At 41.2% G+C, this 23,399-nt stretch overlaps 1 protein-coding gene across 1 annotated transcript; it reads right to left on the bottom strand.

Annotated features, from left to right (window-relative positions):
- Positions 1 to 2,467: 2,467 nt before the first annotated feature.
- arhgef37 (Rho guanine nucleotide exchange factor (GEF) 37) lies at positions 2,468 to 19,288 on the bottom strand. Its single transcript, XM_070913676.1, has 15 exons — positions 19,174 to 19,288; positions 18,699 to 18,810; positions 15,607 to 16,115; positions 13,547 to 13,676; positions 12,904 to 13,051; positions 12,603 to 12,802; positions 12,269 to 12,399; positions 11,094 to 11,198; positions 10,098 to 10,211; positions 9,685 to 9,854; positions 9,424 to 9,571; positions 9,094 to 9,222; positions 6,842 to 7,037; positions 5,457 to 5,626; positions 2,468 to 2,713 (listed from the first exon to the last, which is right to left on the bottom strand). Exons 3-15 carry the CDS (start codon positions 16,102 to 16,104, stop codon positions 2,495 to 2,497), a joined length of 2,358 nt encoding a protein of 785 aa, XP_070769777.1. The 5' UTR covers positions 16,105 to 16,115; positions 18,699 to 18,810; positions 19,174 to 19,288; the 3' UTR covers positions 2,468 to 2,494.
- Between the last annotated feature and the right edge of the window lie 4,111 nt (positions 19,289 to 23,399).

The following is a 23,399-nucleotide window of genomic DNA, read 5'->3' as shown; positions in this document are numbered from 1 at the left end:
TCATTGACATCATAACATTACATGCATTACATTAGGGTTCAAATGTATTGAAAGGTGGACTTTGGCTGATGTGAGGCGTCCATGTTTGTTTAGTTTTCAGGCACTTTTGGGTACATCAGAGTTTCCTCCTCCTCTAGCTTGTTCTACTCCAAGGAAGCTGTCCGAATTCTTGCTCAGCCGTGATTGGAGCATTAAAGGAAAGGGGAGGAGCTTAATCATTAAACAACAGAGAGTCTTACTTTCTCGTCTCTTTTCTAATATGGTGTGTCTACATTACTAGCTGGTGCATTTTTGATTTGGCCTTTTCTATTAATGCAGACACGTTGAGACATAAACTATGTTATGCTTATCAATTAGTTTGTCAGATATAGGACAGCTCAATATGGTGGGCCAACCAATGACTATTCGATAACAGGATCTTTTTACCATTAGATCATATTTTTAGCTGTACATACATACAGCACACACAACCTAAAAACACATACTTTAAAATGCACCGACTTTAAAAGTTAAATGCACAGAAATAAAATGTATGGAAAAGACACTCTGCCTCCATGTCAAGTAGAGAAGTGGAAGTAGACCATGGTACTTTTTTTCAGTGCAGCATGTTTCCTCTTGTCATACAGGTCTGTATAACTTTGTGACAAGAAGATACTGAAGCGGAAAATGTTCACTAAACCGACAAAAACAATTAAATTCTGCTGTAGCTAAATGTTTTTTCACACTCCAGCCAACTTGAAGACATGCCACAGGGAGACGCGACCTGCATTGATTGAGCAGTATCCATAGCAACAAGCATCATCAGGTGCCTATGAATACAGAAGAAGGTAGCTTCAGTCCGGGTCTACACTATTTCACATCTGTGATTAAACCCTTTTTAGGCAAAAACTTTAAGGAGCTGTTACAGGAACTGAGAGAATGAAAGCACAACAGTAACACATCACCTTTACAGATACAGGAGTGACCGTAGGAAGAGGAGAGCGAATGGAAATCAGCTTATGGTTAGAGAGGGAAAGACTAACAGGATGCCCCCCCCCCTCATTTTCCCTCCAACTCTTTAAGTTCTTCTTCCTGTATGTAATCCTTCCTCTGTCTTTACATCTCCACCTTCTCCCCCCCCCCCCCCCCCCCCTCTCTCTGTCTCCCTCCTCCTCGGCCCTGGAGACATTTTACATTTACATCACATTACACAGTCTGAGATGATGAGAGCGCTGTGTACCTGTCAGTCTCGATACAGTACTGTTCCTGCCTCCAGGTGAGGAGGAGGAGACCCAACACACACACACACACACTCACCTGTCAGCCCAATTTCATATCAAACAGATGCACACACACACACACTTTTTGCTCTCTCTGTGTTTAAGTGTTGCAGTTAGCTCGGTAGCACACGGGCACACTAGCGAGAACATGCAGGTCTATCGTTTTCAATTCAAGTGTCCTTTTGTCCTGCTGAGGATCATGGGATATGAGTCAGTTCAGATGACCCCCCCCCCCCATTCACCTTCAAAACTATTCTCCCACTCCCGTCTCTGGTGCTTTGAAACGATGGCCATAAAAAATTTGCAGTGCAACTTGAAGCTCGTCCTTCAGCTTTAAAATGCAGAGTTAAACTTCATCTCAGCAAGCTCCTGTGCTGCCAAAGTGCCCATCAGCAAGACATCAAATAACTATCAGCACCAGGACCGCAGCTTCCTTCAGTACAAGCGTGTCACAAATATTAACACTAGTAAGGTCAAGGGTTATGTAGAGCCATATCCACAGTTAAGCAGAAAAATCTTTAAACACCGTTATCCTCGTCGAAAAGCATTTTGATTGTTTTACGTGTTTAAACAACAGCACAAATGTTTAAACATCCTCTGTTGCACATGTTCCAGTCGCTTGAGCCGGCAGCTTCACGCTTTTTCTGCCAAGTGGCTTTCTGTCTGTCGCACCATCAAGTCATTTTTGATGTTTAGCTGCAGTTTGGACGACATGACAGTCAGATGTCAGTGTTTTTAAAGCTCAAATGTGTTTGTCCACACCATTATGTGAGACTTGTGTCATCTCCACTTTGGAGAGCACTTTTGAAAAGATATATTTTTAGTTGGATAAGAAGGTGTTGTATGCTGTTCCAATTGTAAAGCCCTTTGAGGCAAAATTTGTGATTTTGGGCTATATAAATAAAATTGACGTGACATGACTTTTACTTTCCTTGTACTTTGGAACATTTGCACAGGAACTGGGTGAAAATTGTAAAACTGAAGGTAGTCAACAGAATTTGGCTTTTTTACTTCAAACACTGACGCCATCAAACTATTGTGTTTATGGCTCTAATGTCTATTTAAAAACACAGATTTTGACATTGAAAATCAAAACAACTGCTCTTCACTATGTAGTTACATGCTACTATTTGAGAAGCAGATGCAGCTTCATTAAAAAAACACTGCTACAAGCCTTCTGAAGACAGTATTAGTGAAACCCCCGTTAATGCTGTGGTTTGTCCGCTCCTTCCTTCCTAGCAGAACGGCTGGTATGTGCCGAGTGACCCAGTTCCCATAGGCATGATTGTGAGGTAGTTGGAGGGCACATAGCCTCTCTGCCCACCTCTCGCCTCCACCAGACTCCACTCTGGGTTCCCTCGTTTGTCGTGGGGCTCCAGGACACGAACTGGCTCGCCGGCCCAAACAGAAACTTCATGGTTTCCTCTCGCTTTGAAGTCGTACGCCGCAAACACCTGGAACAGAGGATGCTGAGTCAACAACAAGAGTAAAAGTTGGCCATGCCAGGTACAACTTAGTTACTCTGAGATCCTTAGTAGTAGTACAGGGGAACATTTTTTTAATATGGCTCTAGGGTGGCATCCGAGGAAAAGTCATGTTGTTACATAACTCAAAAGAGTTTATCCTCTGTAAAGTGGCCATTTTAAGAAACTCAGGCTCAATTTGTCTGTTGGTGTTTACTGTTCTCTACTGCGTTTGTTCTCCTCAGCCTGCTGATATTGCAGCCTTACCTTACCACAGGGTTTCACTATATAATAAAAGGCAAAAATGCCCCAAAAGTATCTTTAAAACGAAAATGAAGGTGAAAAATGACTTGGGCACTATTTAGGTAAATATAAATGTCGGATCGGCCTCTGTATCCACAGATACACAATATCAAAAGGACTCTGATCGGGAAAACTTGATCAGGGCTTCCCTGAATAAAGTGAAAATTCAAAACACATTACTTCAAGAATGCAAACACGCACACGAACACAACCACAAATCATTGTAATATTCTCTGAAAAGGTTAAGCCCACTAGTTATGTCTTGACAAATCCCATCTCATCACCACACACACACACACACACACACACACACACACACACACACACACACACACACACACACACACACACACACACACTTCCTAATGAGCCCTGTGTTGGTATGACAGAGAGCCCCAGCAGTGCTAATAGCGGAGTTTAGCCGGCTGCTCGGTGTCATTAACAAACCCTTCACCTCAGCTCACCTCTCAGCTACGACATTAGCCCTGCCCTGACGGTCTACACCAATTAGCATTTAATTAGCATTTAGCCGGGCAGAGACAAGGAGGAGAAAAAATAAAAATCAGTAAAGTGACTATGGCTCTCGGCTGCAGAGTGATTCATGTTGTAGGAGCTGGGCGAATATTTGCTGCAGCTGTTTCTGATGGAAATGAAAGAGCGGACAGAAGAGTGGTGTAGCTAGACGGCGCCTCTCGGTGTTGATATTCGGTCATGACAACATGGTCGGGCTACAAATGTGAGAGACAGAGAGAGAATTAACTGAGACTGCCTGCATGTCTACAGAAGCCAGACCGGAAATTATTAATAATATCATTGTTTTCAAGGATGACAGGAGAGAAATGTGAGGTGAGGGATGAGAGATCTAAATGTAATTATAATTCCAACAAAGGAGAAAGGACAGTCTGTTTAAAGGCGAGGGAGCTCTTCGTAGGGACAGAAGTGTAAATAACTCTTTTGAGAAAAACAGATCAGAGCAGATTAAACCTGCATTTTGTCGCCTCTGACTTTTGGTGACCAGTATTTTGTTTTTCCAAAATAGTACAGGCGCTGTCATTGTATATTTTTCATGTTATTATGACACTATTCTCATTCATTTATTACTTAATACCCAATAATTTCATCTTAACAGGAAACCAACCAAACAAAACTTGTTATCACACCAAATCTATGTATCTTGTTAAAACAAGAAATATGTCTTGTATAATGACATATGACAAGGGCTTATCTAATGAATTATTAACCATATAAAAGGTACAATCATAGCGAAATGTAATGGAATGATGACAAGCTGACAACTGATTTAAATGCCATATCTGCAGAATTAGGGCTTTCTGTATTAAGTCAGGAGCTGAAACTAAGGATTCTATTTTCTAATAAGAATAAAACTTAAAAAACACACCACCGATCACAGACATGAAGGTGTAGCAGCAACATTAAGGTGGCAATGTCGCTGCAGTGGAAAAAAAAAGCAGCTTACTGTGGATGAAAGAACAGAAAAAGATAAAAAATGTTTTACCTGCAAAAGTGAGGACCGGGCCCGGGGGTGTGTATGTTGTGTATGTTTTGTATATGAGCAGACTCAGGGTCATGAGGGATGGACGTGGGGAGGTGGGGGCGTGAAAAACCATCTCCATAAAAGGTCACTGGAGCCATCACTCACTTTAACAGGCAGTGTGGAGGCATATCTCTCACACACACACACACTCACACACACTCACACACCTGGTGCCTGAATGCATTCCTGCTTTCTCATTCACTCACCTAAATCTCCCTCACTCCCATGTACACATCCACATAAACCAGCACAAATTTACAAGCCATGACACTCCCCTCTCGCAGTCACATGCAAATGTAAATCAATCTCACAACATAACACGCACACACATGAATGCGCTCAATCGCAGCCTGCAGTGCTGCGTTGAATAACTTAACTCTCAACCCTTCACTCCAAAACCCCACTTACAAGGTTAAACAGGTCCTTTTCATTAATAACACGCACACACACACACGATTACACTTGCCGGACATGCAACACACACACACACACACACACAGTCAGACATGTGACAGATTGATGTTTCCGAAGCAGAACGCTGTCACATCGATCAGTTAACGCTTCAGACCCACACCGAGTCTGTAACGTTTAATTTAGGAAATGAACACACACTCACAGTTTGGAGTCTGATGTCAGATAATTTAAACCAGTCGATGTCACAGCCAATCGAATTATCATATGTGGCCTATGGTCTATTTCTGTATAAACAAGGAGCACTTGCGCTGCCATGCAATACATCAAACACTATTTTATTTCACACGGCAAATGTTTGCAGCATGTTGCTCCAGCATCTAATCAGCTCGTCTGCACAGTAGAGGGATCCTGTGTAATGAGTGTGAAGTTTCTATCTATATGGCCAATCAATCGATCAATCACCTGGAAGCACGGCTGGCTCATGACACTCAGTGGCCGGCCCTCGGGGGTGTAGGAGTGTCTTCTGATTCCTGTCACGCCGTCGGGCAGGGTCAGGTGTGGCGAAGGGGGCGGGTCCTCTGTTGGCTGGTGATAGCGAAGCAACTTCGAAGATGGAGCGTACCCTCTTCTGCCTGCATGCAACACACACAGATAAAGGAGGTGTTGTCCATGTAAATGATGTAAAGCGTTAGCATGTATTTATATATTGAGGTGGTAACTAATAATTATTTCCACTATCTATTAATCAGCAGATTTTCTCAGTAAATAGATGTAGTGTTTGGTCGACAAAATGTTAGAAAATAGTGAGAAATGGCCCTCACATTTTTCCAGAGCCCAAGCTGACGTTTTCAAATTGGTTTTGTCTGACCGACAGTCCAAAACTGAAAGGTGCTCAAGTTTGACTTAAATTACAATTTGTTGTGTCATTTAGTTAATAACACTAAACATACTTCTTAACATTTAAAACTAGATTTTACAAACGTAATAGTATAAGGTATGTATCCAAACTTGTATGTTACCTCTTCTACGTGTTAATTATTAATGAATGAAAACACTTTATGTACATTTACTATAACAGTAAATTAACCACACTTTAACAGTTTTAAAGCCAATCCCATTTTCAGAATATGTCCAATAAAATTTGCCACCCATCTTCCAAAGTGCCTGTTTACTAACCTATACTACATACTACTGTACCTGTGTTAGAGTGCTGGGTAATTGCAATAACAACAAACACCCACAAGATGGCGTCAAAGAGCTGCATTACAGAAAAGCTGCACTGGACGACAATGACAATATTTTCTACAGTCGTTTCTGCAGCGTCTGTCATTCCTGGTTTTCTAGCTGTCAAACATCTATTTTAACCTCAGATATAAATTAGAGACTGTAGGAAATGGTTCACACTCTCCACATTCGCAAATATATCAGTTCTTAATTCATCTCCATCAAACATACCTTGGCTAGCCAACAGAGCATTATGTCATAGCAGCTATATTGTTCATTCATATATCAAATGACGACAACCTGCTCTTTTTCTTCACTTCAAGGCCACAATCACAAATGATGCTCTTATAAATGTGTCTGCAGGTTTCATTGAGAAACCCCCCACAAACAAAAATAATAGCTAACTTTCAGGTGTATTCAAATTTCAGAGGTAATGGCTGCACTTTTGGAATAATTAGAATAATTCGGTAGTTAGCATGGGCAGAAAAAGCCAGCATGAATGAATAGACAAAAGATCTTCAGTTAAATTAACTCAAACAGCAAATCGAAGAAGAAAAAAAATTGAGACATAACAAATAAAAACACAAAAACCAGTTACCCAGTAGCAGAATGTTGGTTCTTACCTCCTGCGTCGACCAGCCATCTTCGCTTGTCTCCGCGGCTGTCTGCCTCACTGATAATGGCCACCAGCTCCCCTTTGGCCAGGTTCAGGTCCAGGTCCCGGCTGCCCACCACCGCCCCCATCACCTGGTAGATCTTTCCTGAACCGTGCTTATCCGTTAGCTGCTTCAGGCGGCGCTGAGAGGATGGACTCAGAGGCTGATGGGAAAAAAAAGACAAGGCAGAACAGAATGTGGAGTGAAATGCAAGGAAACTGAATATTAATTAGACCTGAAAAAGGTAAAAAGGACAAGACAGGCCTGAGCTGAGCAGAAATTGGTCAATATAGTAACAAAGAAGTAATAAATGCATCATTATCAGCGTGTGTTTGGCTGCTTACCAGCACAAGAAACTTGTACAGGTTAAACCAACTTACTCTACTTCAGGTATGTTGAATTATCTAAAAACAAGTTGGAAATCAAACTTAGACATGTTTACAAAGTTATACAAACTTGTGGGGGTTATATTTCTTACATGTTAATTTGATGTAAAACCCAAAACATGGAGTTAAGGGCTGTTTTTAATTATTTAAGTAGAAAATCGAAAGTTTTTAGTTTCAGCCTCTAACAGAGTGCAGACAGCCTTAATTATGATGATTTATGTGATTCAAATTAGAGAAGACCCCGCTGTTGTCCAATCAAAAGCCAGTAATTTGAGGACCAAGCTTTCTCGTTTGTACTTTAAATACTCTTTTTAATAATCTCAATGTTTTTGATAAAATTATGAATAAAATGATTGTTATCCTGAATCATAGTACACATTTGAAAACAAAATCATGGAAATGAATCATGTGGGGCCTGGCAGGCTGACATTTCCTGTCACTGAATATGTGAACATACTGGAAAGAGATTAAGAAAGCTGCAGAACAAGAAGAAGCACATCTATGACTGTAATTACAAACGGATGATGTAAAGCTGCAGATATGATGACTTGACATGACAACATGTGCGCACACAGTACACAATTAGAACCTGTCGGAAGCTGTTAAAATCTAATCTCAGGTTATTATCATAACCTATGACAACATAACATGACTGTGCAACCTGCTCTTTCAGTAGGTGTTATCATGCAAGTTTCCTGGCAGGTTTGAGGAATGTGACCCAGTTTAAAGACATCTGACAGCAGCGACATACCTTACAGAAAACACGTCAATAATCACATGCAAAAACCTATTGTCAATCATTCCACTCAAACTTTTAACAAATACGACAAGATATGTCTGAGGCTGGCAGGAATTTGTTCATTAGTTTTTGATGGATTTCATTAAAAATGACCTGTTGGTGGCGCTAGATGAAAAGTCAGGTATTAATCCTCTGGAGACCACAAATGTCGATACATCATTTGTATTTATTTATGAAAGGAACCAAAATGTGTAGCAGGTAAGCATAAAAGACTAATATCTTGTGGTCAATGTAGAGGTAAACAATAGATTGAAGGGTTTTACAAACTTATATGTTGGACAATTGTGTGTATTTTTAAATACAGAATTATTGTGGTTAGACTGGGAGACAAAATCATAATTATGGACTGTGGAGTAAACTCAGAGAGAGAGGATATTTTTAAACAACCTCTGACTTTTCAGTGAACTGTGGGTACAGATGAGCAGCTACATTGGTCTGCAGTAAACATTACTATACTTACAGACATTATCTACAACTGTTATGACAGAGGAGTGACTCCTGCTACTCGTATGCACACAACACATTCTGGTCATTTTACTCCATGATTCAATGTATATTATAAAGTACATGGTCACCCTTTTGAAGTTGTTGCTTCCAGTAACAGCAGTCTGTTAGCTGAATGGAACATCACTCACTCCAGTGTGTGTTATGTTTAGTAGCTTTAGTACAGGACATTGGTGTCTCCTGTGACATTTTGTCCTGCACCTTGCGTGACAATTTTGAATTGTGGAACATGCAGTGTTGTGTGCATGTTTTGTACTAAACATGTCAGTCTCATATTTCTTGTGCACCTCTCGTAATCTGTGAAACAAGGAAATGTGACGGAGGTCAGGCGTCCGATGAGATTGTTTGCTGTGCTGGGTGTTGTTAATTTACGGTCTGTTGATCACCATGTCTGTCTGTTCACATTTGATCTACCGTTGACTTTCACAGTAAACTATGCACAGAGCCGCAAGTTGTCCTCCAGTATTCTGACTGAACAACCAAACAAAACACTGTGACACAACTACTAATCCAGCTCTGTTTGTACCAACCTGGACGACGGGCGCATTGAGCGTGTCCTCTACACTTCGACACAAAGTCTCCAGCCTCCTCGCACCCTCCAGCACTGCAGACTCCGCCCACCCCCAGAATGCAGTGGGGTCAAGAGAGCTGTGGGGGAGCTGGAAGAAGACGGCGATAAAAAAAAAATAGAGAGTGTGAAACAAAATGAAATGAAAAAAACTGAACACCCCACTAACTTCTCAAGGAAGCTCATCACTGTCTTGGACGACACACTGATTACAACCTGTAGCCAAAATGTTTATCTATCTATCTACAGTGTAGAGGCTCAAGTGGGTAACACATCGAACATATAAGACTACCTGTTGTGCAAAGCTCTGGAACAGTTGCTCCATGTCCGAGGCGAGGTCTTTGTGCAGACAGCTGAATGTCCCCAACATGCTCCAGATCATCTGCAGGGCCAAACCATTAAACTGAGGAAGCTCATTGAGGAGCAACGTGTTGATTGTCCTGTGAGGAGAACAGAGGTTTAATCTTTGACCCTGCAACACTCAAATGATGCCACACACTTTCCACCCATCAGTCCAACCTGTAAGTTGGAAACGCTCCCTCTGTCTCTCTACCTGTACGTGTTGGCCACAGCCTGTTCCTCGTAGCTCAGATTGGATTTGTCACAAATCACTTCATAGTCGAGCAGCTTGTCCAGCCTTTTCCTGATCAGGTTCCTCGGGCCCACCAGGAGGTCACGGAGCGCACACAGCGGCTTGTGGATTAACGTCCTCATCCTCTTCTCCTGTATGGAAGAAGAGATGATACTCATCTTCAGACAAACGCTGTTCTGGTTAATGCATCATTCATCTGACTGGCCTGCTCCATTCTTCACAACCAGTGTGTTCACTCTTGATACTATGTTTTTAACTTAAGCTCAATAATGCAGCATATTTATTTGTAGTTCAGTATTTGTTTATGTTTGGTATTGCTGCTTTAAGCGAAGAATTCGTACTGGTATGTGGATGCAAATGTTGGAGAGACTCACAAATGTAGGAAGAATCCACTGTCTGAGGGCAGTTGTGATCTCTTTGTAGCAGATAGGTGCCTTCTCTCCATCCATATCCAAGTCAAACTCCTCTGTTTTGCAGGCCAGGAACCCCTGCAGACCAACAAAGAAGAAGAAGCTGTCAAACCCTGTTCAGGTCTCTGATGTCCGTCAGGCTCATTTTGACGAAAGATTATGGGATTCCTGAATTCACCAGTGTTTGTTTTCAAGGTTCCAACTGGTTGCCATGTCCAAATTAGAGGTTGTTAAGCGGACAATTTTCCTGGCCTGGTGACACAGTACTGATGGTTGTTGGTTGAAAATAGAGGAAAAACTGTTTCAACAGAGGGTAATTTTAGAGTGGAAAGGTACACAGAAGCTCATGTGTTTGACCTCAGGGACTTCAGGAGCATCTGAGTTTACACAGTGTGACTCATAAACATGTTCCAGAATAAATATGCAGTTATGTTTCACTTATTCCAGTTCTCCACTGGTCACAAGTGACCAGATGTCACCGGTTCAAGTCTTTGGACAGACTGGTGCAATCTGAAGACTCTCAAGTGTTCTGAAGCAAGGCACTTCACCCACTGGTTGGTTGTTGTACTCAATGTGCAACTGAATTAGTATGAAGGGAAGAGTGCTGACAAGTGTGTTATGTAAAATTAATTCTTCGGGAGCCCAAAGTGTCCAAGGTATGACTTTCCCCTCACATGTGAACCTATAATGCCCTTCATAATGACCCTCATTCTTATCAACAACAAACAGTCATAGCTGCTAAGAATAACCCTTTAATTTATTATTAACTTAAAACTTGATCTAAACTTCTTAAGACAACCAACAAATACTGTAAAACTGTCCCTTCCTGCAAAGGCTAATGTAATCTTTCAATTTCATTTAAAGCATCCAAGCAATACAGTAATTAGGTTTTAACAAATCAACTCCATGGTAACAGGCATTATCTATAAGTTAGCATTATGTAGAACAAATGCAGCTAACCTGTAGGTGGTGCAGGTACGTCTCCACGTTCTCAAGGAGCTCCAGGATCCCATGCTCCAGAACATAAAAGAAACCTTCCAGGGCGTCGAACTCCTCATCCACCAGCTACAGCACAACACACACGGAGACATATATTTGTCATACAATGAGATAAATAGATGCTTTATTTCCCTGTATGTCAGTAATTTAAAAGGTTGTGGGTATTTGGTCTATAAATACAAGATCACATCTGCTCCCAAACTGCTCTAAACACTGCTTTTCATGTGCAGTTACACTGTGTGTGTGTGTGTGTGTGTGTGTGTGTGTGTGTGTGTGTGTGTCTATATATATATATATATATATATATATATATATATATATATATATATACACAGACACACACACATATATATTTGTGTATTTTGTAAACATGGTTTTCTAGACACATAGCTTGTTCCTACTCTCCTCCAGAGCTTTACTGCTTTTCTACAAAGTCATACAATGTTCAACTTTCAACGACAATTATGGTAATACACACATGGGAAGGTCCTCTAAGGCTGTGGCTGCACTTGTTTTTAAATCACCGAGCTTAAGCAAACAGACTTAAATTTCTGAATGCACAGAAAATTGGGTTTTGCAAAGTGTGATTCCGTTATATTCGAGGTATATGTAATGCAGCTGCAACCTACGTACTGTATGAGAAATGTAAAAAGATCAAAAGGCAAAGTAGGAAAATGTAATCCAGTCAGCAACTACTAAAAATGAAGCCTCAGGAGACAAGTGAGGACGCTCATGGATGTGAACTCTTTGATCAGACCTGTTAAACCTTGTTGGACTGACGAGTGTAACCAGAGCGCAGTGTAGCAGGCCAGAGCAAACAGCAGGTTCAATAAACGATTCACGGTTCAAATGATATGTTTTCTCTGCAGGTTAATCTGATTAATCATTAACTACTGCATTGCAGCTGAAGGGAGAGTGTGAACTGGAAGATTATTGATGGCTCAGAGGCCCGGAAGAGTTCCTGCAACGTAACTGTAACATGTTGCCTCTTTGATCTTTATGGGTTAGGTTCTCCTTTCCAATGCCGGACTTCAAACAAGGGACAGTGATTGACCAGGGTCAGTTACAGCATCGTAGAGTTGGCAGGGATCCTGTGTTGCAACCAAGCATGAAGGGTTATTAAACTTTTATCCTACCTTAGGTGCTATTCCAGTCTCATGTTTGATGTGCTGGCTGATCCTCGCTGTCTTCTTTGCGATGCTGTGGGTGTTGAGGCGGTTGATCTTGTCCTTTATGGTCAGGGTTTCTGTCTTCTTGTATTTGTCAGCTACAATCACAGTATGCGGGACAGTTAATCTGGAGTACAGTACCAGTCCTCCCATTTAATTGTGACTCTGAGCAACATATTCACTGTGTTGGGTGCTTTTCAACCCACATGGCTTCACAGAAGCACTACTGCCTTCCTCTACCTTGCTGCTTATATGGTAAGTGATACGTGATAATAGTGGACTTGATGGTAACTTGTCTCACCAACTTCTCTGAAGCGTTTGTACTCATTGATGCGACAGTTCAAGGCGATGGAGGTGTGAGCGGTCTGCTCCAGAAGTGCATACGCTGGGTGGGTTTTGTCAGTGTGTTTCTGGATGGTCTGCAGGAGAAGGGGGTAGCGCGCAATCCGCTGCACCGGCATCACCAAGAAGAAACTCAGAGAGGTGGCGTTTACTTCAGGCCTGGAGAGATGAACAGCAACAATGAACTTCAGAACTGAATGCTTTAAGCAATATTATGTACAGATGGTTCCAGTGTGAAACAACAGATGATATAAACCTACGCTGAGGTCTTGATGACTCTGACAATCTCATTCCAGAGCACCTCCTTCTGTTTGTAGCTGTTCTCCACCTCTGTAACATTGTTGTAGTTGGCCAGGTATTCCTTATAGGCCGCCTCAATGTCTGAAGACAGGCTGAGGAACGAATCACCTGTCGGGAAACAAAACTTTCCTTATTCACTTGTAGAAATCATGCTCAGCGCACAAGTAAAATATATTCAGTTTTTGTTTTTGTAAGGGCACCAAAAGGAAGACGTAACAACTTCATGTGCAAACACAGTAAAATGTAGAGCGACATGTCTTAACTTTGGATTCAATTGGAGACGCACTCATGCCCACATCTAGAAACCTCGCTTGAGACTGTGAATTTGTCGGTGTGAACTCATTTAGATTCTCACATGAATGTGAAAACCACCTCTGACAACAAGACGTGTGAAGATATTTGTTTCCTGTCAACAAGTGTGATCAGAGCAGTTGATCTAGAGAGAGAAAACCTCTGTGAAACCATCAGCAATATCAGCATTTCCTGGTGGAAGGCTGAACAAGCTCATGTTGTCAGGTAACAAACACAACTCCAGTCAATAAGATGGGAGATTCGGAGCCAACAAAAGGAAAATGAAAGTGAAAGTTCAGTTTTATCCCTTACAGAGTGTCTCCAGGAAGAGAGGGTCTCCAGGCCGAACCTGCTTCTGGTCCAGCAGGCTGAGGAGTCGACCTGACACGTCAATCACATCCTCTATGTAGAGAAACATGCTGTCCAGGTTGGCTAGAGGTGGCTGTGGTGGGCAAGCAGACAGAAGGATGCGCTAATTATTTCCTGTATGTACAGAATTGCAGAGTGGAAAAAGATTCTATTTAAATATGTAGCTTAGACGAACATGCAGACGCAACACCATCATTTAACTCCACCAAAAGTCGTCTCCCCTGACAGTGGATGTGCTAAGTATTGGAGAGTTCATTTTGAATCATTTTCTTTCATTTCCCCCAAACATAAACCACAGTCCATAGCCACTTTCATTTTCATTTTTCATATTTTTGGTTTGAACCTTGTTTATTTGTTGGATTATCATTTTTGTGCTCGTCCATAGCTCTGTCCTTGGACCCCACTGTTCCGGCTAAACACTGTTATTATAAAAACATTGTAGAGTTTAAAAAGAAGATTTATTTACGTATTCAAATGAAAAGTCGATCTTGTGCAACACGTGCATGCGTGTCTGCTCCCTTACAAGAAAAATGCTAATGCACAGCTGATAAAGAGCCGTTTTGTTTAGCTCTATTCTATTCTAATGAGAGAATAGTGGGCAGCGCTGGAAGAATGAACAATCTGCACATTGCCACGGAAAACAAACCAACAACTTTGCTGTCTGACAATGGGGCCATTCATTCACATATTTATTCTTTTTCTCTGTGCAGCCGTCCTTCACTCTGCTGCTTCCCTCAGTCTTTCTCCTGCTGCCCTTTCTCCATCCTCATATTCCTTTACCCATAATTTTAATACCCTTTTCAAGTCCATCTTTCATCTTATTTCCACACATTTGCATTTGGTCTCTCAATTTTACATTGTAAAAATGTACACATAATCACACCAACCATTCATTTCCTTCTCTTAACAGGTCATCAGCCTATAATTTAGCCCTTCCACTCCTTTCGATTTTCACGTCAGTCTCTTTCCCTTCATCTACCGTTCCCTCGGTGTGTTACCATTATGCTCATCCACAGCTCATAAAGTCTGATTCCATTATGTTTTACGAGGCCTCATTTCATTACCGCAGTGATAATAAATGATTATTTAGCAGTAATACGCAATACCTCAGACATAATGAAAAGCCAACAGTAATAAACCACCAAGCAGCCTCCGCACTACGGTTCCTCTGGATATTGCAGTGCCCATTCAAGATGTAGTGATTACTTTTTATTTAAAGGCACAGTCAACAGGGCTGTCCTATAATACATATTCAAAACAAAGAACTAAACCTGCTATTGTTCCAAAATTGATTGACAGACCTTTTAACACTAAACAACAACTAAATCTATGTTCAGTGTTTCCTGATTCGGTTAAAGATTTGTTTACTTGCACATGAACTGAGTACATGAGACTTGGCTCTGTAGGCTTTGAACACAACTGATCTCGCAGCCTCTTTCTTAGCAAAATCATACACATTTTTTCTGTACAGTACTCCGACCTAGGAGCTGTACAACCTGTACAACCGGCGATACAGGCCCCCAGTTTGGGATCATGTGGTGGTAGATGATAGAGAGAGCTTGTACAAAACTTTATGTATTTTTGTCGTAAACGAATACCTTTTACCTTTACTTTTTGATCTGACGCAGCTGTTTATAAGACTTGTTGGTGTGCATGAACTTTATAGTAATTGTTTCCTGAATGACTTAAATAACTTTTGAATTTTGATAGATTAATTAATTCATGTATCAAGAAAAAATGCCAAACATTGCTAACCAGTAAATCTCAAAATGTGATTTTTATTTTCTTTTATTTGCTGCCTTTCTTTGTTATATACTGTTGGACTGTTGGCAACTGACACCACTTTGGGCTCACAAAACTTGATGGATATTTTTCATTAATTCTGGATATTTTACAGATGAAACAAATCAAAGGAAAAATAATAAACAGATTAAATGATACTAAAAATGTTAGTCGCAGCCCTTTTCAGTAGTTTAAACCTTTCCATAAGAATTCATTCATACCTGTAGTTTCTGTAGGTTGCTCCTGATGGTCACAGTGCTAACTTGCAGCAGTCGAAGGTAATTCCTCTCAGACTGGACCAGCTCCTCTGTGGCCAGCATCTGTCTCTGGGCTGCCCTCTCTTTAGCAGCAGCTTCCTCCTCTTCAGTCTTCTTTTTGGCCTCTCTTGCCTCCTCTGCCAACCTCTCCTCTGAGAAACTATCCTGTGAGGAAAGTCTTACATTTGTTTCCACAATGGAAGCATTTGTATTTACAAGTTCTGAAGTGTCGGCTGGTGCATCCACAAACACAGACACATCCGACTCCTCCTCTGTACTAAACGGCTCTTCTCCAGATTGATCTTTCTCTGCGGCTCCATCCTTCTTCTCCTGGAGCTTCTCTGTCATTGGATCTTTCTTGGAGACCTTCTCTACAGCTCCCAGGGGTGACAGAGCAGATGAGGCCGGTTTAGGGAGAGCCAGTGTGAAGGAGGAGGGCTGAGGCCTTCTGGGAACCTCCATGTTGGAGATCACTGTCAGAGAGAAAGAATGTGTTTTCATGTTTTAACTGTATTTTTGTTGTTACAAACAATATCTCTTCATGAGTAACAGGTTCTTTATCTTCTTCACAGTCACTGTTAAGCATCTCTCCAATATTATAAAAGCATTTTATTATTTAAAAGCATATAGAAATAATATAGTGTAGTACGGTTAGTGGAAAAAGCTTTCTACCATTAGTGATTGTGTGAGTTATCAGCGTGAAGGGCAACCGCTGCAGGTGTAAATTTTCCTCATTCCAGCGAGGACCAGACGGATCCAAGAAATTAAGAAAATGTTACAGTATCTCAGTCGTCTAATTGTGGTGACATATGAGCAGCTTTAGCATCAAACTTAGCAAAATAAATACCTCAGGTAAGTCAAAACTCAACTAACTAGAGTGAACAGTGATTTTAAATTGGGAATATGTTACAAAGCTCAATACAGAGGCAGCAGAAAACAACCAGGAAACATAACCAGCTAGCAGAACAGGACTGCTGCAGTTCTCTCCCTGTATGTCTCCTGTGTCAACAGCGCTGTGTTGTCCAAACAGTGAAGAGACGTGTCATAAGAGGCACATTTACATGACTAGGTGAAAAAATACAGATTGTAGGAGCAAGAAACGTGTTAAATTAGTTGAAGACAACTGCCATGCTGCTGGAGACAGTTTCAGTTTTACGTGAACAATCTTTTCAGTTTAAGGACCTACTTGTCTGCAATCAATGCAGTAACTGTTTACAAGGACAAAACGAACATGTGTGTAGTATGAGTTGAGTTATTGTCATGAAAACTACATTTCCATTTTTACCCTCAAATGTGAAGAATGAGATCAAGAAATGTTTTTCTAAACATATGGTGCCAGATAAAACTTTCACAGGAAAATTCAAAGAATTTCAAGGCAGATAACGTGAACATTCCTGCTTTTGATTCAAGGTTTATCTGTTGGAAGTGGACTCATATTAAGATGGCCTTTATAACGCCATAAACCAGCAGAGCTGCAGATGAGATGGCTTTGTTTATATTGTTTACTTGACACAAACATGCAGAGAGGGGTGATGCATTGTCACAGATCGTCTGAGCTGGAACACCACGTGTTGGCCCACCGGGAGGCTGGCAAGCTGCTTACAGAGCGACTAATGTTGCCACCGCTGTGACAATTAGCCATTACATGGTTCAGCTGAACAGTCATCTGTGGCTTTAAAGGACAGACTGAAATGACAGTTTTATTTTTGACTCTGTGATTAAATTATAATGTCTGTGTGAGGAGTTACTCGTGACAACATCAGCAACAAGGCTCAGAGTTTCTTCCATGAATCACAGTCCGTACGATACCGGAGTTCTCTACCGATAGCTTTGTTTTTTACACTATGCTCTACATACTCTGTATACTCTGTGATGTCCAGCAATGTCCAGCCCTTATAGTCTGATTCTGCACAACTGTCTATTCACATGTTGCACCATTGCATTACTAAACTCTCACCTGCTGCATGAATGTACACAATAAAACTGTTGTGTTGTAGGTCTTTCACTGTCTGTTTGAACTGAATGTGAGTATTTATGGCACTAAATGATGAACTGATGTGTTTCTGCAACAATGTCAGGCAAAACAAACAATTCACATTTGATGTAGTTAGTGCATAAAGTGAATCTCTTTGAATCTACAAAAATATGTTACTAAAAAGTACTGTTTATTCACTTGTTTATCATACACTTTACTCTGTTTCATTATATATACACTCAGCTGCCAGTGTATTAGCAGCACCTAGCTAAAACTACAGCTGTGTAACACATTATTTCATAGAGAGGAGATTCAAATGTATTGAAGGCTGTAGTTTGTGGTTCTGTTAAATGATGTTGGGTCACAGAGAAGTGCTGCATGGCTACACTGGATTGCATTATAATTTTCAGGTGTCCATCACTATTAAAATAGGCTATTGTGACTGTTGTCATTCATTTTGATCTAATCCTACCTCACAGATTTATCTTTTCCCTCCAACAAAGGGTTTAGGGGTTTAGCAGCATATGGTGACCCAGAGTTGGAGATGACTGAGATTTGCAACCATAGCTGGGTATCAAGCCTCAATACGGTTTCAGTACTGACCAAAGTCAATTCGCAGCCAAACTTTTGATAAATAAGAATCTATCTGATCAAGCAGGTATTCAATGCCAGCTTGATCAGATAGCTTCTTATTCATCAAACATTTGGCTGTTCTAATATTTTGTTCAGGAAAAGTTATTCACAGGCTGCTTGTGTTTAGACAGAATTTAACATTTGAGAGCGCCAAGTATCATTTTGGTACAGGTATCGAAACTCCGCTTTCACCTCTAAGTTCCTCATAAAGCATTACGTTACAACAATTATGGCACACAAACACACAGCAAAGCAGACAACTTTAAGCCATAACCTGACTGTAAAACTTTCTCTACATCCCAAAACAAGTGTGTCAGAGCTCCAGGCGGAGACATCTGCTGCCCACAAGGCGAACCGAAAACACAGCACACTCTCCACCATGCTGACGATAACAGTGTGTATTAGAGTGACAGAGTATCATTAAAAAACATTTACATGAGATCATTACCTGGTGCAGAATCCCCAATTCAGCTGTGGTGAACCTCGATCTCCCTCTCTCTCTCTCTCTGTCTTGTTGTGCTCTGTCACAACTGAAGCAGAAATCTGCTGCAGAGACGCTGCTGCATTGAAAACACACACACACACACACGCTCTGGTGTAACTTTCTCCAGTGACTCACACACATCAGGCTGCTGCTGGGCCTCATGTGGCAGGAGTGTGTGAGTGTTTATTCACAAGTGTGTGCGTGTGAGAGAAAAACACAGTGTATGTGTGTGTGAGGAAAGGGGGGATGGGAGTGGAAAGGAGGGTGGGCTGGCTGTTTTGTAGAGGAAAAAGAGGGGAGGGGGAGGAAAGGGTGGCCACACACACACACACACACACACACACACACACACACACACACACACACACACACACACACTCATGCTGCTGAATAAGCTGATTGACTGCAGCAGCTGGTGGGAAGAGGAAGTGGCACTCACCCAGGCAGATGCTGATTGGCTGACAAGCCTTCACAGTGGAATGAAGGACCAATCAGACGACATCCAGAGAGATTTCATGAAACACTAAGCGGACCAATGAAGACAGATCGTTGAAGTGACTGAAGTTTTCCTCTCACAGGAAACAAAAGCACCGCAGGACGTCCCATCCTCTTCCAATTGCAAAGGGATTGTCTGGATTTTCTGGTGGAAGGTAGCAAAAAGAGATTTACAGCTCGGTCCTTTGGGTTTTTTCAGCCGGAAATAAAAGATTTATATGGGCTGTAGAGTTTAAACAATTAAACAAATAATTAAAGAAAGTGCATGATGTCCAAAGAGCAGCAACTAGTTAGCACAAAGGTATTCCAATGAAAGTTAAGAGGACTGTGTGTTTTGAGAGCATAACCATGCAGTTAAATATTAAAGGGTTCACCCAAAATGTAACCTAAAGGTATCCAGCCGTGCAAATAGATTTTGTTTAATCTGGAGTTAATTAGAGACACCTGTCACAATACAATGGAAGAGATTGGAATTTCACTTGTGGTGCTAAAAGTATAAAAAAAGAAGAGTCTTCAGCTACGCTAGCTGTTGTGTGAGGCTGTACTGAGGCACAGCGCTGCTTTGCGCTAAATGCTAACATCAGCATCCTAACATGCTCACAATGGCAATGCTAAAGTGATTTTTACCACATAAACAATCTTAGTTTAGCATGCTAACCTTTACTAATTAGCATGGAATCCAAAGTACAACTGAGGCTGATGGGAATATCATGTGTTTGGTAATAAGCCACAGTATTGGACAAATTCAAATTTTGACCTGTTGATGGCGCTGAAGTTGAAATTGTGGCCTGGTAAAATGCTGCTTTTATGACATGTAACTCTGTTTAGTAACACTTGGAGGTAAAGGCCTTGTGTTACCTGTTGGCAAACTGGAAAACACATTCAAACACCAGTTTAACTTTCATGAGGTATTGGGTCTCAGTAACTGCGGTTTCACATGATCAGTCTTTCATCTCTCACAATAAACCTTCCTTCAACACAGAAAATCTGTTGTTTGATATAGTGCAGACAGGCAATGTTGCAGCAAATCCAAAAAGTAACAGGGTGGAGATTTATTACTGACAGAGCAGGCAGGATGCAATCACAACTTCTTTCATTTTTACCTCTGTCATCTTTGTTTGGACTTTAGATGTTGTATCAGAAGAGGAAGGTGTCAACGTTGGGCTTTCCCGGGATAACTAAGGTGGGAATATTCTATTTTTCTGCATCCAACAGAACATTTGTTGACTCTCAATCTCAAAACCTATGGCGACCCAAACACACAGACTCAAATGGCCATCTTATAGTATGTGCTTATGAGCCCTGAGAATAATTAGAATAGGATGTTAGTATGAACCCTGAGACAATGAAGGAATTCATAGCAGTCAGACTCGATGAGTCTGGAATGAGGGAGGCAGGAAGGCAGCGGCTAATCTGGTTCATCAGATCGGCATGTCAGGGAGGAATGCTGCAGGACGGGATTCTTTTATCAGCTGACTTATGTTGATCTGATGACAACTTAAGGTGTGTTGCAGAAGAATAAGGCTTCTGCAGAGTGACAATACACATCCAGCACTCATCCAACTCTCCACAGTGACCTATGAGAGCCAACATCTTTCTCAGAGCCAAAACCTTCCCTTCCAAGAAGGAAAATGCTCCCTCTCAGCAAAGCACTCAGCATACCTCTGCCAAGGCTGCGCAAACTGCAGAAGCTGTTGTGCTTTTTGTTGTTGATTGTTAGTTGGCTTATAATAGACAATAGGTAACGTTTTTATTTTCTACCTGAGTTCTGATCTGCATTAAATCCAAAATGTTGAAAAATGCTCCCACTGGGCTGCCCTGGTGGCGTAGGGGTTAAGGTGCTCTGACCATGAACCACCACACATCAGGTTTGCATGCGGCCAGAGACCTGTTGCATGTTGTTTCCCATCACTTTCTCTCTCATTTCCTGTCATCTCTCTACTGTTGGGTATCAATACAGGCATAAAATGCCCAAAATTACATAAAAACACCCCAAAATACTAAGAAAATCCTGGATTCGCAGCAATCTCAAAATTCTACCAAATTTCATTAAGTCTGTCAATATGTTTTTAAAAACAAACAACAAACAGGACCAAAAACACAATGTCCTTGATGGAGATATTAAGAAAGGAATGAGAAAGTCTGAGTGCAAAAAGTCTTCAAAAAACAAGGCTCTCATAGATTTGATTGAGGACTGTCTGTGGGTGGAGTGAAGACTCAGTAAGAAGGCTAAATGTAGAACCATGTTAACTGTAATTGCAGGTTTGATTTCTTCCTGGCTTCTGTACATGTGTGTCTTCACATAGCAACATAGCTTGACTTTGGTAGTGTGCTAAAAGGAAACTACTGACAGTCTTTGATATGTGATAACAGCTTCAAGATACAAGCACACTTCAATCCTACATCAACAGGAAGTTCGGTCATGAAGTTTTTCAGATCTTCCTGCTGCAGACTAAGAAGTGACAAACAGCTGAGGAAAGATGACAAGGCTGAAAATGAAAGCACCCAGCCTGTTCAGTCAGCATTAAGTGAGTGACAGCAGATACTTTGCTTTCTTTGGTCTGAACTATAGTGGGTACGTTTACGCTGTCTTATTTGTCTTGTTTAGTTTTCACACTAGCTGCTTGAATAGCAGATTTTAGTCAAGTATGTATAGGCATCGTATCCTAATAGAAATATACTGCAGAAGAAAATAAAAGACAGAAATATGTCACTGAAAAGGAAGTTATGCATGATATACATGAACAGAGTCAAGAAAAAGTCAGCGTACCTCTGTGACTCCAAACTGTCAACAAACCGAGTGGAAAAAACATGTTTTTATGAATTATAAAGTGGAAAAAACATGTTTTTCCACAGGGGGAGTCAAACTGGATGTTTGTTTCTTTCTTCAAATTAGCGTCCTAATGGCTAACCTGTGAACTGAGGATGATGAAGAAGGTATGACTACATCCACCACGATGGTACACAGAATGATGGCAATGATTAACCGATCATAAATTGTAGTATTACCTGTGTGCTTTAGGTTTCTTCTCTCAGTGTAGCTCCAATCAGGACACCAGAGGCAGCGGAAAGGGAAGGAAACATCGTGGTAACCTTGGCCTCCTAATCAGTGGAGAACTGAAATAAACCAATTCAGACAGACTAAACACCAACAATGTGTTTATCTCTCAGTCTGTCTGGTCTCGACGACTGCAAGCTGTCTCTTAAGAGGCCTTACAGTTGGCCTTCCTGGCTGCCCCATTTGAGTTAATGGACAGTTTTGCATTCATTAAGTAGCTTCACATGACATTTAATATACACACAGATTTAACCAGTAACTGGAAATGCACACACATAATACATGGATATAATTCATAAGCACAAATTTGACACACACTCAGATGTCTATGAGATGTTTATGAGAAATATTAGCGCATATGCCAAACAATCATAGCGCCATGTGCAACAAGTGGACATATTACAGGAATGTCAATTTCACCCTGACGAGTGTAAATGAAAGATGTCCTACCCACGTGTCTTCAGCCTGTCCACCGTGAAACAGTGTCTTAGTTTGATTTAGACTGTTAGCATAACGTATTTTGGGGGTGTAACAACTGACACCAGCAAAATAACATCTGCCTGTTTTGATTTCATTATGAGTGAGAGGAGAAGGGGCGGAAACCAATCAAGACGACACATTGGTTTGTTTTTGTTTTTTTTAATCATCTCTTTCTTAACTGACTTGGTAACGTTACACATGTCCGCCGGAGGATTTAAAACCCCGAAAACAGGATCTCGTTAGCAAACTACCGCATAAAAAGCCTCGTTTGGGTTAAGGTTGAGGAATAATGCGGTCTGCGTGCTGCCTTGTGTTTGGAGAAAGACAAAGAAATGTGATAAAACGTTTACCTTTCTGTTGCCGTCCTCTCGTCACGTATTTAATGCCGCGCTGATGTCCTGAGCTCCGCGTTTCTGACGTTGAACTCTCGTTCACCTGTTGTCAGTCAGCAGCCCGTCAGGCTCGCGACAACAACGGACAAACGCGACGTCCGGTCACTACTTTACAAAATAAAAGCATTGTAAACGCAACATCCATGTTGTTTTCAGAGTAAAAGCCGAACAAGAAACATGCTGCTTATACATTTAAACTACCTAACAGTATATACATTAAAATTAGCTCAAGCTTAAACA

Source organism: Enoplosus armatus, chromosome 10 (genome assembly GCF_043641665.1).
Source record: "Enoplosus armatus isolate fEnoArm2 chromosome 10, fEnoArm2.hap1, whole genome shotgun sequence".
NCBI classification, from domain to species: domain Eukaryota; kingdom Metazoa; phylum Chordata; class Actinopteri; order Centrarchiformes; family Enoplosidae; genus Enoplosus; species Enoplosus armatus.
The sequence above is the reverse complement of the archived record's forward strand: the minus strand, read 5'-3'. Positions and strand labels throughout refer to the sequence as shown.

Bases quoted from the DNA above. Each gene is read 5' to 3' on its own strand.
- arhgef37 (XM_070913676.1), bottom strand. From the start codon at position 16,104: ATGGAGGTTCCCAGAAGGCCTCAGCCCTCCTCCTTCACACTGGCTCTC. The intron at 12,400-12,602 runs GTGAGACAAGTT...CTGTGATTGTAG, and splicing joins CAAACGCTTCAGAGAAGTTG to CTGACAAATACAAGAAGACA. The intron at 2,714-5,456 runs GTGATTGATCGA...CCTCTGTTCCAG, and splicing joins TGAGCCAGCCGTGCTTCCAG to GTGTTTGCGGCGTACGACTT.